This window comes from Chaetura pelagica, unplaced genomic scaffold (assembly GCF_000747805.2).
Source record: "Chaetura pelagica isolate M959 unplaced genomic scaffold, ChaPel_1.0 scaffold156, whole genome shotgun sequence".
Taxonomy (NCBI): domain Eukaryota; kingdom Metazoa; phylum Chordata; class Aves; order Apodiformes; family Apodidae; genus Chaetura; species Chaetura pelagica.
Window position 1 is genome coordinate 1,412,028 of NW_009953694.1, and position 14,260 is coordinate 1,426,287.

Consider the following 14,260-nt stretch of genomic DNA (forward strand, 5'->3'; position numbering starts at 1 on the left):
TTCTACACCTCAGTAACACCAGTCTTTCCACACATGGAGCAGACCCCCTCTTGGCCCAGGCATCTCTTTTCTCCAAAGATATAGCCAGATATCTTCTTTTGGGTATCTCCAAAGCAATCAAAGCTGTTACTGCCTTCAGGTCTGTGTGACTATTTAGTAGCCAAGGCTACAGTGTCCTTGGTGAAGGGTCACATGAATGCATCTCCACATACTTCAGTGCAAAGCTAGCCAGGCAAGATGAAGACACCTCCTGTGGATGGGTGGGAAGAGACACCTGGTGCACGGCAGCATATCTGACCCCTCTAGCAACTTGCAATGTAATCGTGTGGTTAGTCCTTAATAACACATTCCTTTTTGTGCTAAAATTTTTCATCAGAAACACAGGAACATAGGAAATGCCAGGTGACATCAGATCAGTGTTGTGGCTCCTAACACACACAACTACTACAAGCTAACTACTAGCATCCTACAAAACCAGATTTGCATTGACCCAGCTGCTCATAGCCATCACCAAGGTCTATGATCTATGGAGAAGGGCTTTAGCCCTGTAGCCCTGAGTTTAATTCCTCACACAAAATACATATAAATGCCACCCACAGTAATGCTGTCCACTTTCATCAATGTCTGATGTTTTTTAGCTTTCCTATGTTCTTGGCCTCGATGACTTCTGCAGGCAAGGAGTCCTTCCACTAATTACACAATATCATTGCACTGTACAGTTCATGTCCTTCTAGGTTTAAAACTCCAGGAGACTTGCATGAACCAAAAGAAAGTTAAATAAAGCAGGATGTCTACATAACAAATGAAATAAAATATTACATAATAACATGTTGTTAGTTTAAATTCATATCTGCCCTCAGTGCTAGGTAATAAACCAACCTGTATAAAACCATAGTTTTCTCAAATACTTACATCTTATTATATAAAAATAGCACTGTGAAAGCAAGCCAGTTTGTGGAAAACAACAACAGAAAACAACTAAAAAACCACCAACCACATGAACAAAAAAACATCACACAAAAACCAAAAAACTCAAACCCCAACACCCTTGGAAATGCATGAAGCGTTGCTTTTGTGCTGCATGATAACAGTGAAATGTATTCATTCCCTAATACTGGTTATCTGCTCTCTGGGTCCTACAGTAAGAAATCCTGTAGACGGCTTACAATGCTTGCCTCTTACATCTTGAACCTCCTGTTGATGAAGAACAGAGTGAAACACTATTAAGGTTTATTTCAGTTGCAAAAGCTTTGATATCAGGCCTAGTCAAACAGCAAATCTGTGTCTGGACTAACCCAAAGGCATTTCTTTTGCAGCCCCTCCAACCAGTATTTGTCAGACATTTGGGGTTAAGTTCTCCACAAGGAGCTACTGGGACCCAACAGGGTAAACCCAGCAATAGTTATTTTGGGCAGGTTGTACTCATCACAGTTAGTAAGGTGTTCACAGCTAACATAGAAGGAAGGCTGACTAGGAAGCTTATTCTGGACTTGAAAGGCAGAGCAAAGAATTATGAGAGGGCAAAGAGACGTGGCAAAAAACCCCACAACAACCCAACAGCCATGAGGAGGGATTAATCATTTGTGAGTGGCCCCAGACTACTGGAGCAAGTGGCACCAGGAATGCCTCCTCTACCTGCACCTCCCCCATAGCTCTGCTGGAGATCATGGACTGCAGCTCCACAGGGTGTCAGGCCTCTGTGAGGATGAATGAACACAGAGCACATGCTGTGCTCTTTTTGGTGTTCAGCTCCTACCACGAGGTGATCTGAGGGCAGAGGCCTTCAAGTATTCTGCCTGGCTAGGAGACATCCCCATGGCCTCCCTGCTCTGCGGCCTCACCCAGTGTGAGCAGCTGGGTGGCACAACGTGGTGACCAGCTGCCCAGTGAAGGTGGGGTGACAGGGAGGCAAGAAGTCACATGCTGCACAGTAAATGTGTGACGCATTAAGAGCAGAGATAGGGAGTTCAGGGTAGGAGGCAGACAAATTGAGTCTCCCATGCTCAGTGTGAGCATGGAACACAGGGCCAGTGGTGGGTTAAGCATCACAGCAAAGTGCAAGTGTACTGTGTGCAGGGTTCACTCAGAACAAAGAGGCAGTCTGTGCTGGTGTCCTCCAGGTTTTGCCTGAAGTGACCTCTACTCTTGCTCCAGGCTTATTGGCCTTTAACAATCTAGATGAGGTCATGAAGGCTAAGCTACAAGTGTCAGAGGGTTAAACACCAGGTATTCAAAAACGCTGATGTCCGAGTACATCTCATCTAGCCTACAGGAACAGAACAAGCATCCCTTTCAATAATGCCTGCTGGACAAGTAAGACAGTGTGACCACAACCAAAGATGACTGATGCTACTCTCAGTGAAGAAGGTAGCCTTGGAAAACTCATCTAGGCATAAAGATGACTAAGCCATGAGTAAAATTTTCCTCTTTGAATATATGTTTTTAATACCCCACAAGAGTAACCCTGTTTCTTTTGGTACAGAAAGGTAGGACACATCACACTGGTGGTAAAACAAAAGCAACTGGGACATCCAGAGCATTGGCACAAGTAACACCATTCTCTGTGACTTGCTTTGCATCTCCCATTGGAGACATACCACCCAGTCACCAATGCACCAAACCATGTTGTCACCACACAGTGCTGCATATGTAGTTAAAAAAACACCAGTGATAAATTCACAGTTGTTATTTATAGTTTGACAGTTTGATATTGGAGGAATATGGCCAGCTAAAAGAAATAGGGCTTTCAAACCTTTACCCTGTTTTTAACCTTGGCTTTACTTCAGGGTTATTTTGGCCTCTTTGGGTGTCCATTTTTCCACCCTTAAAATGCAAAAATTTTCCCACCTCTGTTGTGGCTGAACTTTCCCCTGTTTAAAGAGTTTTATCTATATAATGCTGCTCTACAGGGCAGATACAGAAGTTAACCTCAACAGATATAGGAAAAAAAGGAGGTCTGGATAGGCTAACATATTTGCCCAAGGTTACATAGGATGGTCAGTGGAAGAGCAGGGATTTTAACCTGAGGTATCCCAGCTCACAAACTAATGCCTCCTACCATTCTTTCTCCCTGGAGACTTTAGTGGTGTTGCACGGGAAGGGCAGAGTGGGCCCCGTTTCTTCTGTTGCTTTTTTTTATGAGTGCGATGACGTGGTCTAAATTAAAAGAAAAATACAAAAAAGACTGCCATAAATTATCCATATACAAAGACCATATTCACATTCATTCTATGGTCCCTTCACGTCTTGCTGGCAGGGTGAAAATGATGATAACATCCCCTTTCAGGTACCCTCTGCCTCAGAGGATGCTAGGCAAATGAGAGTGCCATGATGTCAGGAATTTTGCAAATTCTGAAACCAGAACAACTCTTTTCCCCAAAACACTGAAGCCTCCCCAAATGCCTGCTCGAACTTGTCAGCCAGGGGCCTCATCATCCGCACTGTAACCCCTGAGGTACAATGAAAGCAGAGGGAGGCTGAATTTCTGGCTTCCAGTCCAGCGTTCCCACTGACATTAACAAGAACTGGTGTCTACTTTATGGGATTTGTGGACATCTAATGCCTTAAAACAAGGCTGTAAAGATAGTCACCTACATTGTCCCCCATGATGTGGGTCATCCACCTAGCACATGCTTCATGGAGTACTGAGAGGTAGTTGTTTTGGCATCTTGCATTTCAGCCCTTATTAACAAAAGAGGTCAGAAACCAGGAAGTGCTGCCGCACCAGGGCTAACAAATACTATGTAGGAAGGCAGCAGCAGGGCTTGGCTCCCATCACAGACAGCCCCTACAAGTTGGGATTTTCCTTTCTCCCAGTGGGCTCAAGAGAAATGTTTTTCCTATTTGACTTTGTTTATCTTCTCCAGATCCATCAGCTCCCTCATCTGTGCCAGCAGTAGCCACTGAGCTTAATGGACTCCAGCATCTTGGAATACCGGAATTTCCGTGGTGGGACTATATTAACCTGACAGCTGGCAAACTGGTTGCTGTTTTGGGCTCTGTTAACTCTGCAAAGGCCTGATGTTGCATATCCTTGCATGAAGAGAGAAAGGAAAGGCTGTCAATGTGCTGTAAATGATGACTGGAATTGCCTGGAAGTGATAAAGGGTTTGTTAGCTATTTCAAGAAAGTACTGGTTTGCACCTTGTCTATAAAATGGATGAATGCTGAATGATGTTGGCCACAGCAGCTGCACAATGATTTTTAAAGCCTGTTAAGGAATGTGAATTCCTGACAGCCTGAATGTATTTTACTGATATCTCAGAACTGTGTATGTTACATGGAGATGTGATGAATATAAAGCAATAATAAAGGCTAAGCAGAATTAGTGAGAAAAAAATAATTCCCTACTAAAACCATCTCTAGTTTCACAAACATTGGACTACCATATTCTATGAACTTTTCCATGCCCTTAGCTGCACATTATAAAACAGAAAATGTTCTTGTATTAAAGCACTGGTATAGATTAAGATGTTTTGACAAATTTGATTTTACTTAAGCAATTACAAGAGCCCTTTCTACAAAACGTATTGATTTTATTCCAGAAAAATAAATTCCCATGTACAATTGGGTTTTCATAACATGAAACAATTAGCCAGTTTATTGCTAGTGCATATAGGGTATTGTCACATTTCATACAATTTCAGTACAAGTGAAAAAATATAATATATGGCTGATTGAAATTGATAGCTACATTAACATTTATAGATCTATATAGATTTATTTTACAAACTGTTAGTAGTTTAGAGGGATATTGGTGTTTTAAACTACCAACATTCATATGGCTCCAATTCAAATATATGAATTGTTTGATGCGCTATAAATATATTCCAAAGTACATTTCATTGAAGAAATCAAAGCTGTGCACTAAAATATAACAAAAACATGCCTTGTGAAAATGCTACAGACAGACCCCTGACTGTCTGTGGAGCATGAAAATGCCCCTGGTGATAGCATTACTAGCTGGAATACAAAAAAATGCCACTAGTGATAACATTACTAGTTGGAATACAAAAACAATGCCAGGATTACAGGATCAGGTGTTGGAGATATATGCTTTCTGTCACCTTACTTCATAGAGCTCAGACCAAATTTTCTTCTGTTACTCAATGTAAACCAGGATGAAATTCACCAAATTATCAGAATTGCTTCTGGATTAGTGTTAGGTAAACAAAACTCAGAATCTGGCTGGAAATCAGGCACAGGCTCACTGGTTTCAGTAGAGCTGGCCCTGGATCTTCACTTGTGGAAGTGAGAGCAGAACATGTTCCAGGTGAGTTGTTGTCCTAAGTCAGGCAAGCAAGATCTGAGCACATAATCATATTTGCCCAACCCCACAAATTTCTGAAGCACTTCTTAAATTTCAGGTCTTATGAGCAGTACCAAGGGCTTCACTGGGGATGACAACAAACTGAAACTTAAGCAGGGGCATGAGGATTTTCCTGAGCTGGAAAACAAAGTAGCTCAAGCCTCTAGAATAGTCAGCATAGGCCCACATCCTGGTCTTACATTCAGTTGTGCCTATATTCAAAACCATCCTGGTAGCATTAGCCTGATTTACCTCTGCAGAGAACTTGCCCAAAGGACAAAAGGGCTGAGTGCTGGAAGCAAAGAAGGCACTGAGCAATGGATGAGATGGGAAAAGCTGTCAGGGCTGGAATCACAGTCTGTTAGCTGGTCTACTTGCTTCCTCCTCTTCACTCTTGGCCCAAGAGGGCTACATGGAGAAATCTTGCTACTTCTGGTAGCATTTTCCTCTTGCTTATTGCAAAAACACAGGAGAACAGACCTTTCTTTTCTTTTTTTTTTTTTTTCCAAACTCTGCCCTTTGTTTTGCAGATCCATTTACAAAGAAAAGAGTGGAGGGCATTCAGCTACCCGTACTGCCTCACATCTGCCCTGGGGCCATACCCTTCCCAACATTTCTCTAAGAATGCATAGCTTTTGCAAATGACTGGATTCCAGCCCTGCCTTTACCCTACAGATGCAGGGGTGACAAGGTCCAGCATACAGTGAGGTTATTGAGGGGTGGGAATGTGGTGGCAAGGGTGGGAGGGGTACTGAAGGCACAGGTAGGCTTGCTGGCCAAAATTCCACTGCTGGACTTACTGCAGTAGGGCTCTGGGCAAGCAGGGAAATACTTTGTACCATCACATGTCTCAGTTTTCATCCCAGGAAGACTGGAACCGTCCCCTGCAACTCAGCATGGAAATGTTCTCAGTGCTGCTCTTGGTTACCAGAAAATTGAACTGAGATAGGCTGGGTCCACCTCAGAGTAGTCAGAGTCACCCGCTTTCAAAGGGAATAAAAATAGATTTTAAAAGTCTGAATTTGCCAAGTACAGCTGATTTTCCCTTGGCCTTGTGGAAGAGCCTTATTCATGGCAGCACATCTCATCTTGGCTGATATTAACAGCACTGTGCGCTGGCTAGTAGAGAAGCAAATTTTAGCCCCAAGACTCCCTTGGCCTCATCTGCCTGTGCAAACAGACCCCCAGTGTAACATGGAGAAGGGGCTCCAAAGAAACAGGAACAATATGAGTTCTGAAGTAATTGTAGTTTGACTTGGGGAAGAGGGGGCATAAAGGAAGCATTTTCCTTGGGAGAACGGCTTTTTTTTTTTAAAAAAAGGATGAGTTGGGTACCCCAGAATAGATTCATTAGGATAGATTTTGCCCCAAACTCTGGCAAAACACTTAGTTTAACATTTGGGATGTACTAGAAGCTGCTGTTTTAACAGACTAGGTCAACTCCAAACTCATCTTCGAAACTTTGTCCACATGGTAAAAGCCAGCCCTTAATGTTCTACCCTTTAATAACTCAGGATGTTAGCTGTTAAGTCCATTTGTCTCTTGCCTTACTTGTTTAAAGCTTTCTCCAGATACTCCTGGATCCACTTTAACTTAGGATCAATGCACACTTGCTTGCTGTTGCTCTTGAGCCTTGCACTGCCAAAGGAAAAAAGTCAGAGTGAGTCTAGTGTGCAAAGCTCCTCAGCCCACATCAACCCCCCATCCTGCAGATGCCTCGTTTTCCTTGGGTATCAGTGCTGCTCTCATTTAACCCATGAAGAGAATAGGTATAATGGTACCATGAGGTACCTATTATAAATAATCCCAGTTTTGAAACTCTGGTACTATTTGTCTCCTGTGATGCAGATTCTTGCAGTGTATACTGGGATGCATGTGGGGGTGGGACATATGCAGGGTTTGAATGTTAGTTTTCCAATTCATACCTGGGCTGTTACGAGTTCAGTGCTGACAACAGCTAAACTCCATTTGGAAATACTGACATAGTAAATGTAGCTCATTTTTGCAAGGAGTTGATTAAGAACAGCTTTCAGATTCAACCCAAAATTGAAGCTTCACATGTTTTGAAGACAGACACCAAACCACACCTCTTGAAGTTCTGAAAGGGTCTGGTCACTCGATAGCTTTTTTTTTAAAGTTTTTCCCCATGTATTCATTCAGACATATGACAAAAGAAGAAACCTCCTGAGGAGTTCCTGCTGGATGTCCAAGCCGTGCTTTCTACAACAGACTGTTTAGCTAGTTTGAGCTCCCTGTGAATTAGGCTTTTGGGCCATCTGCATCTTTCATATAGAATAAGTACAAATACCTTTTCAACCCCATCAACAGGTCTTGCCTTCCAGAGATCTCAAGGCCTCTTGAGACTACTGTGATCTCCCACATTCCCCAGAGTGACCTGCCTCTGCCCCAGCTGCTCAGACATTTCCCCTTAAACAGCCTGCTGGACATACAAAAGTGCCAAGAACAGCAATTTCATGGAAATGCCCATAGGACTAAGTTGAGTACTTCTTTCAGCACTCCACTGGATGAAAGCCAAGATGTTCCCCACATTATAAAAAGAAATCTGCAGAATATAGAACTGTGGCGTAAGAAATAACAGGTCAAAAAGGCTCCTTGGTCTGAAGTTATGCAACAACTGAGTTGTGACATAAACACATTGAAGATCCTGTCTTGCAAGCCCTACGCCAATATAGAAAAAAATGAGTTTAATTCATATTTCCTTTACAGCAGTGCCAAGCTGGAGTATTTCCAGTGAAGTGATACCAATAGGGAGCAAGAGTGGATTTGCTGATGTTAGCAATGCCTGGGAACTCTTAAGCTGGCCTGGCAGGGTACAGAAACAAATGCACGCATAACCAGCCTCCTGCCACATGGAATGCATTTTCTCTCACCTAATATTAAGACACTGGGGGTTTTTTTAGATAATTATTTCTGAACTTGTCAGCCCCTGCTCCTTGTACATGGGAATTGTGTGAGTGTTAAGCTGAACCGGTTATGTGTCTACTTCAGGATGCAATTAATTGCATGTTAAAAATGCCTGTTTCCCTATACTGAAAAGCAGGGAATTTAGGGTGGGCTTTCTACAAGTAGATATTGACAGAGAGATTTCTGGTTTTGGAGAGATGGCAAAGGCAAAGACAAAAAGCCTGCTCTTAGGCTTTCTGTTAATGTACATTTCCCCTGAACCATAAAGGGAATGTACTTGTACAAAAATAAACAACACAAAAACAACCAAACCACAAAATATGTCTTTGAAACTATATGATTTTCCTGAGTTTCTCTATTCCTAAAAATGGTAGCTTTTAAGCTACCCACACCTTTATTTTATAATGCATGTCCACTAAAATCAGAGTGTACTTAAAACTATCAAGATGAAAAATTTATATGTTATTTTTGATTTCCATTTCAGCTTCTGTTTCAATAGACCTAGTTCAAAATCATGATGTTTCAGGGTTGGCTGGAAGTAAGTTTTTAAGTACCTTGCCTTTTATAAAGTAACAAAAAGATGGTGAACTATAGGTTCACATGTTCTGTGTGCCACTAAATTACATTGCAAACAAATATATTTTGGGTCAGGAATGGTCAAGAACATGAGATGTTTGTGTTTCTGCATTTCATGCTCTTAGCTATCTCTAATGACTATAATCCCACATGAATTAAGAGACAAATGTGTACTCTATCATGTCTTACATGCCTGTTATTTTATTGAAACTGCTCCAAAAATTTTCAAATCCTCTACAAAGGTGTAGTACTGGGACACTTATGATATCCATTGACAGTCCAAGAGCACAAACCCATGCATTGTTTTATTTTGGATGCTTGCCTCCAAAATTGTTTATAGGTAGATCAGTTAGTCACAGCTGGTTTTGCCATTTTTGTGAAAATAAATTATTTCTCAGCTGAAGCTTACATTTTTCTCACAGTCCTCCACAAAATCCTAAGGCAGAAGCACACATGAGAAAATGTGTATGATCCATCCAGGGTGGTTTAAAAAAGAAAAAATTAAAACTGGTTCATGAATGGATACAAATATGTATATTCCTGAGAAATCTCATGAAACCACATCAATCTTCTGAGTGCAGAAATGTTTTGGATGACAAAGAATGGATTTCTACAGCAACTGAAGTTGCAAATGGAAGAGCTCAACATGCACTGAAGACAGAACTAGTGATGAGCACACTGCATAGAAACCCAGCCTAGTCACTAAAACCTTCCTATGGAGGTCAACAGAAGCTGATGGTAGAAAGGCTTCCTTGTAATGAAAAGATGAATGTTATGTTTTTGCTTCTGAAGATTTTTAATTTTGGGAGAGTAGGAAGTGGATCATCCTTTAACAAATAAACCAAAAAAGACCGCCCTAAAAACACACGCACATATTTACCACCTCATTTTCTGCAAAATGAGTGGGGGGTTATCTGCAAAAAATGAAGATATTATTTTTCATTGGGAACTCATAATTTCTGTGCTCTGTGATTTACTGAAGTCAACCACTGCCTGTAAGTGTGTTCCTAGATCAGGCAAGCACAGGTTTATGGTCTGTACCTCCTGTGGAGGCTATGTGAAATCCAACTATTCCTTTTGCTTGTTGAGCTGTTTTCTCTGGAGTAGTGGAACTTTAGAAAACTCAGACCACTGTAAGGTCTTCTCCCCCAGGTGAGAAGCTCTACATCCAAGGTGGTGGACAGCCTGACACCTGCTCACATACCCATGGGGGAACAGGACAGGGGATCACATAGTCACTGGGATATCCCAAAGATAGAACACAGCTGTGAAACATCTAGCTGGGCTCCTTTGTCTGGAGTAAAGCTGGGTCCAGCTGTATCTGACCCATGGAGAGAGGGATGAATTGGAAAGCATGGCGTAAGACACAGGCTGAACTGCAGCCACCAAGGCAGGAACCAGCTCAGTGACTTTTCCTTTGGACACCTGAGATTTGCACCCAGCTGAAAAGAGCAAGAGACTTACACAATCTGAAGTGAGCAGTTGGGTGTGGAGAGGATTTTGAGGTGCTTAACGTTGGCTCTTGCCACGTTGCTCTCGTAGAAGCGACAGGGGCATCGGTAAGTCAGGCTGACGGGTTTCTCTGTGGGACACAGGGAGAGAAAGAACATGTTACTCCCTCTTGCTCCCAGTCAGCAGCAGAGATACACAGACCAGGGCTGAGAGAAACTTCCTCCAAATATGCAGGTGAAAAAAAAGCGATAAGCTGTAGCTTTGAGAGAGCATTTGCCCGCTGCTCCCAGCACGATCCTTTTACCCTAGCACCCAGCCTTTCAATAATGGTGCCTGGGATTTTGTAAGACAAAAGCAGAGGGAGAGAAAATGGAGATAAGTAAAGAAGAAGAGATTAGAATAAGGAGCCGCTCCATTGTACGGGGATGCTCCTGGTAATTAGAAAAGATAAAGGCCAAAAGAGCGGGCACTTGTCCTCAGTGTTGTTCTTGTCAAATGATTTTGACCCGAGGCCAAATTAGAAGGTAGCCAGAAGAAAGCGCTAAATTCCAGAGTTCAGATCAAAACCGTTCGGCTCAGGTGCAGGCTTTTCACGGGGGACTTGCTGGCTACAGAAAAGCCCTGGATCTTTCAGGCTTTCCCAGGGCCCAGCGGCTGACCTTTCCTCACTGCAGCCAGCCTTCAATCCCACCAGAGACATTCGCACGAGGAGGTGCGACTCGGAGCTGCGAGATCACAGTGGCTAAGCAGGAGAGATTTGGAGTCTTTTGAACTCCCAGCCTGTGGCAAAATAACTGCAACCGAGGAGACAGCTATCAAGGCAGTGTGCTCTCCATATACTTATTAATCAAGGACCCCCAGAACGGATGATTCCTGTAACTGGTATCGCAAGGTACAGAGTTAATTTTAGCCCCCTAGGCTAAAAATCAGCAATGAATATGTATTCAGAACTGGGAAAAGCAGCCTGGCTCTCACCACAGCCTCTGATGCAGTCCTGTTACCTGATTTATCCATGGGACAACTTTATAACTGGCAAAAAAACTGCACATAGATGAGATCATCACTCTCCGTGTAAGCTTCAGAGCTCCATGCATACTAAAATACAAGGACAGAAACCTTGCCTGGAAGCCTAGAAGGAGCTGCTTAAGATTTTAAATAATTTCCCATTGGAACATTTTTCAGCTTCTGGGAGGAATTAAATTCTAACACCTAAGCCATAAGGTCTGGCTCATGCTGTAGATGGTCAGATCTGCATCTGACAGGGCTTAGATTCCACATGGCAATCTGCTGCCATGTTTATTTAACCACACAGGAGCACTGACAGCATCCAAACCCAGCTCCTTTAAAGGCAGATTGAGAGCTTAAGGGCAGGGAAAGACTTGAAATCCCTAAACTGCTGCCTAGGAAGGTGAGAAAACAGCTTTTCAAAGTGCAGCTGATCTGCATATGCTGCACATTTACCAATGCCTGTCTCTAGCACATTTAACAGCAGACAACATAGTGAAATTACCCTGTTGTCAGGAGAAAGAACCCTTTTTTTCCCCAAGTATCTCTACCAAGAGATGAGCCACAATCAGATCCCACAGGCAGATGGGCAGAGAGGAATTAATCAGTGGGAGCAGAATTCCTTCAGATTCACAGTAGGATCTGGGCTATAAATTAAGGAAATTGTAGGAGTTTTTCTATCAACTTTTTAGCAGTCCAAACGGTAATATAATCTATGAGTTAACAAATGGGAGGAGAAGCTTCCACCTGCAAGGGCAGGAAAAAGGAGATCTTCAGGGCGTTAATATGGAAGGGAAGGAAAGACTAGGATCTTTCACTGACAAATCTGTACCTCATAGCTACACATCAGTGAGTTTGTATTGGAAAGGCAGGCTGAAACTGAATGCAGCCATATGACACTCAGTACAGCTGCAGTGGAAGTTTCTCTGCAAGCTTGTACCAACCAATTTTAAGCAAGCTTTACCCTAAATAACACACAAGAGATGAACTGTTCAGATCTATGATTTGAGAATGCAATCATGTCCTCTCTGAGACTGGGAGAGGGACTTTTGATCCCACCGTACTTGAAATCAAAAGCAGAGAAAGTTTAACCATGACTAATGTTTCCATGAGTTTCAAAGTTATTTCCTGCCCAAGAATGGGCATCGAGCACAGCAAGGAAAAGAGGAAGCCCCAGCATTTGGTACTGACTGGGTCAGCTCTCAGCACCATGAACAGGGAACCAGTATCTCCTGTCACTGCACCTCCAGTACTTGTCTGTGGCTCACTCTGCCCTCAGCAAGGCTAAATATCAAGGAAAACTACTGCACGTGGCATCTCCCAATATATGAACCCTTATCATCCTAACTTAGGCAAGGGAAAGGGTCATAGTTTGGGAAGAGGACATTTCTTATTCTAAGGCAGATGAACATCTTCCCTGTCTTATTTCAGATTTTGGAAAAAAAAAAAAAAAAAAAAAAAAGTTACATGCACAGTGGAGCTGATTAAGCCAACTATTCCACAGATTTGTACTGCAGGATTTAACGCTCTTTGGGTTCTCTGATGTCTAATAAACACTGAACACAAGCTGAAGCCATTCTCTCAGTAGGACAAACTAGTATAGTCTGTTAATTGCACTGTTACATGAAAACAGTAGTTTTCATGAAACTGATGGTATGTAAAGTTTTCAAGATCTTTACCTGTCTGGCACATTTGGCTAAAGTAGACTAATACAGTCAAATGTTAAAGAAGAGTCAGACACTGTTCAGACATCTCAATGCCATTCCTTCAGCAACTCTTTAAGAGTACAACAGCTTCCTTTCCCTGGGGAGTGAGACTGTGATAGGCAGATTCAGCTTTCCCAGGGTGGCTAGGAAGAATTCAGAGCTCACCTGCCCTCCAAGACAATGTAGCCTCCAAGCCCTCATCTGAATCAGAATTAAGAGCACTACATGACATGCAAAGAAGTAGGAAAAAACCTTGACTGTTATCACTGCCAGCCGGTGGGGTCTTTCTCCTTAGGCTGTTTTTTCTCCAATCCTTTAAAGCCGCTTCCTTGCTCGGGTAGCCAGGTCCTGGACATGCTTATCCTGCCATAAAGATACCCACTGCCGTTTGCTGCCAGTGAAGGAGTGCTGCTGGGCACCGAGCAAAGCGGGGTCCAGCTGGGCAGCTCTGCCAACACCCCCTCCCTGTGCTAAGCGCTGCCGGCGGGAAGACGAAGAGACCGAGAGCACCCGAGCCCCCTGCAGACCACTGTTCCCAACTCCCGACTATGTTCCAGCCCCGGTGCTGGCCGGCAGAGCCCCTTCCAGCTCTGTCCAGACTCACACTCGCCTGCAGAGATGAGAGGAGCCTGCTCTGGGTACAGGGGCACTGGCCGGGCCAAGCCGCCCGGTGTCGGGCGCTCCGCAGTGCTCAGGGCAGGCTCTCCGAGGGGCTGGCGATGGCGGGAGCGAGGGGCGATGGGCAGTGGGCCCGGGCTGGCCCTGCCACCTGCCGTCCCCGCGTTTGCCTTCCCAGCCCACAGCCCTAGCGCGGCCGGCCCCACGGAAGCGGCGGGGCAGAGCCCACCTGGTCGGGTGCAGGGCAGGCAGTGCCGGCCCCTGTGCCGGCTGGCGTGTGCCTCACCGGGACGGGACTGCTGCCGGGATAGCAGCGCGGAAAGACATCGGTGACACTAGCGAGAGCAATTAACTCTCTCACGCTAAACAGAAAAAGGCACCGGAGGGCATCCTCTGCCGCCCTGGGCGGGGAACAGCCAAGTTTCGGTCGCCAGGATGGGAGAATAAGACAGGAGCGGAGGACTGAAAAGGCGATCGTTACCTAGCCAGCTAGCTTTCGATGAGGGGACAAAAAGGGGCAAATCTGTCAGGCTAGAAGCCAGCCGCAGGAGGATCGCCCAGGAGATGCCCGGAGGCTTTGGGCAGGGCAGGGGGAGTGAGACTGCTCGGCCAGTGCCCGCGGGATGCGCAGCAAGAGACGCAGGTTGCCGCCGCCTCCGGGACTGTTCGC

The 14,260-nt window shown here is 44.2% G+C and overlaps 1 protein-coding gene across 1 annotated transcript; it reads right to left on the reverse strand.

The window, feature by feature from the left end:
- Nucleotides 1-1,162: 1,162 nt before the first annotated feature.
- CXCL12 (chemokine (C-X-C motif) ligand 12) lies at nt 1,163-11,275 on the reverse strand. Its single transcript, XM_010000363.1, has 5 exons — nt 11,263-11,275; nt 10,274-10,391; nt 6,860-6,946; nt 3,059-3,156; nt 1,163-1,194 (listed from the first exon to the last, which is right to left on the reverse strand). The coding sequence occupies exons 1-5, from the start codon at nt 11,273-11,275 to the stop codon at nt 1,163-1,165; spliced, it is 348 nt and encodes a 115-aa protein (XP_009998665.1).
- Between the last annotated feature and the right edge of the window lie 2,985 nt (nt 11,276-14,260).

Excerpts from the sequence above, each read along its gene's own strand:
- CXCL12 (XM_010000363.1), bottom strand. Across the intron at positions 3,157-6,859 it reads CTGGAGAAAGCTTTAAACAA|ACCACGTCATCGCACTCATA; the intron begins GTAAGGCAAGAG and ends CTTTTAATTTAG. Across the intron at positions 1,195-3,058 it reads GTCTCCAGGGAGAAAGAATG|GAGGTTCAAGATGTAAGAGG; the intron begins GTAGGAGGCATT and ends CTTCATCAACAG.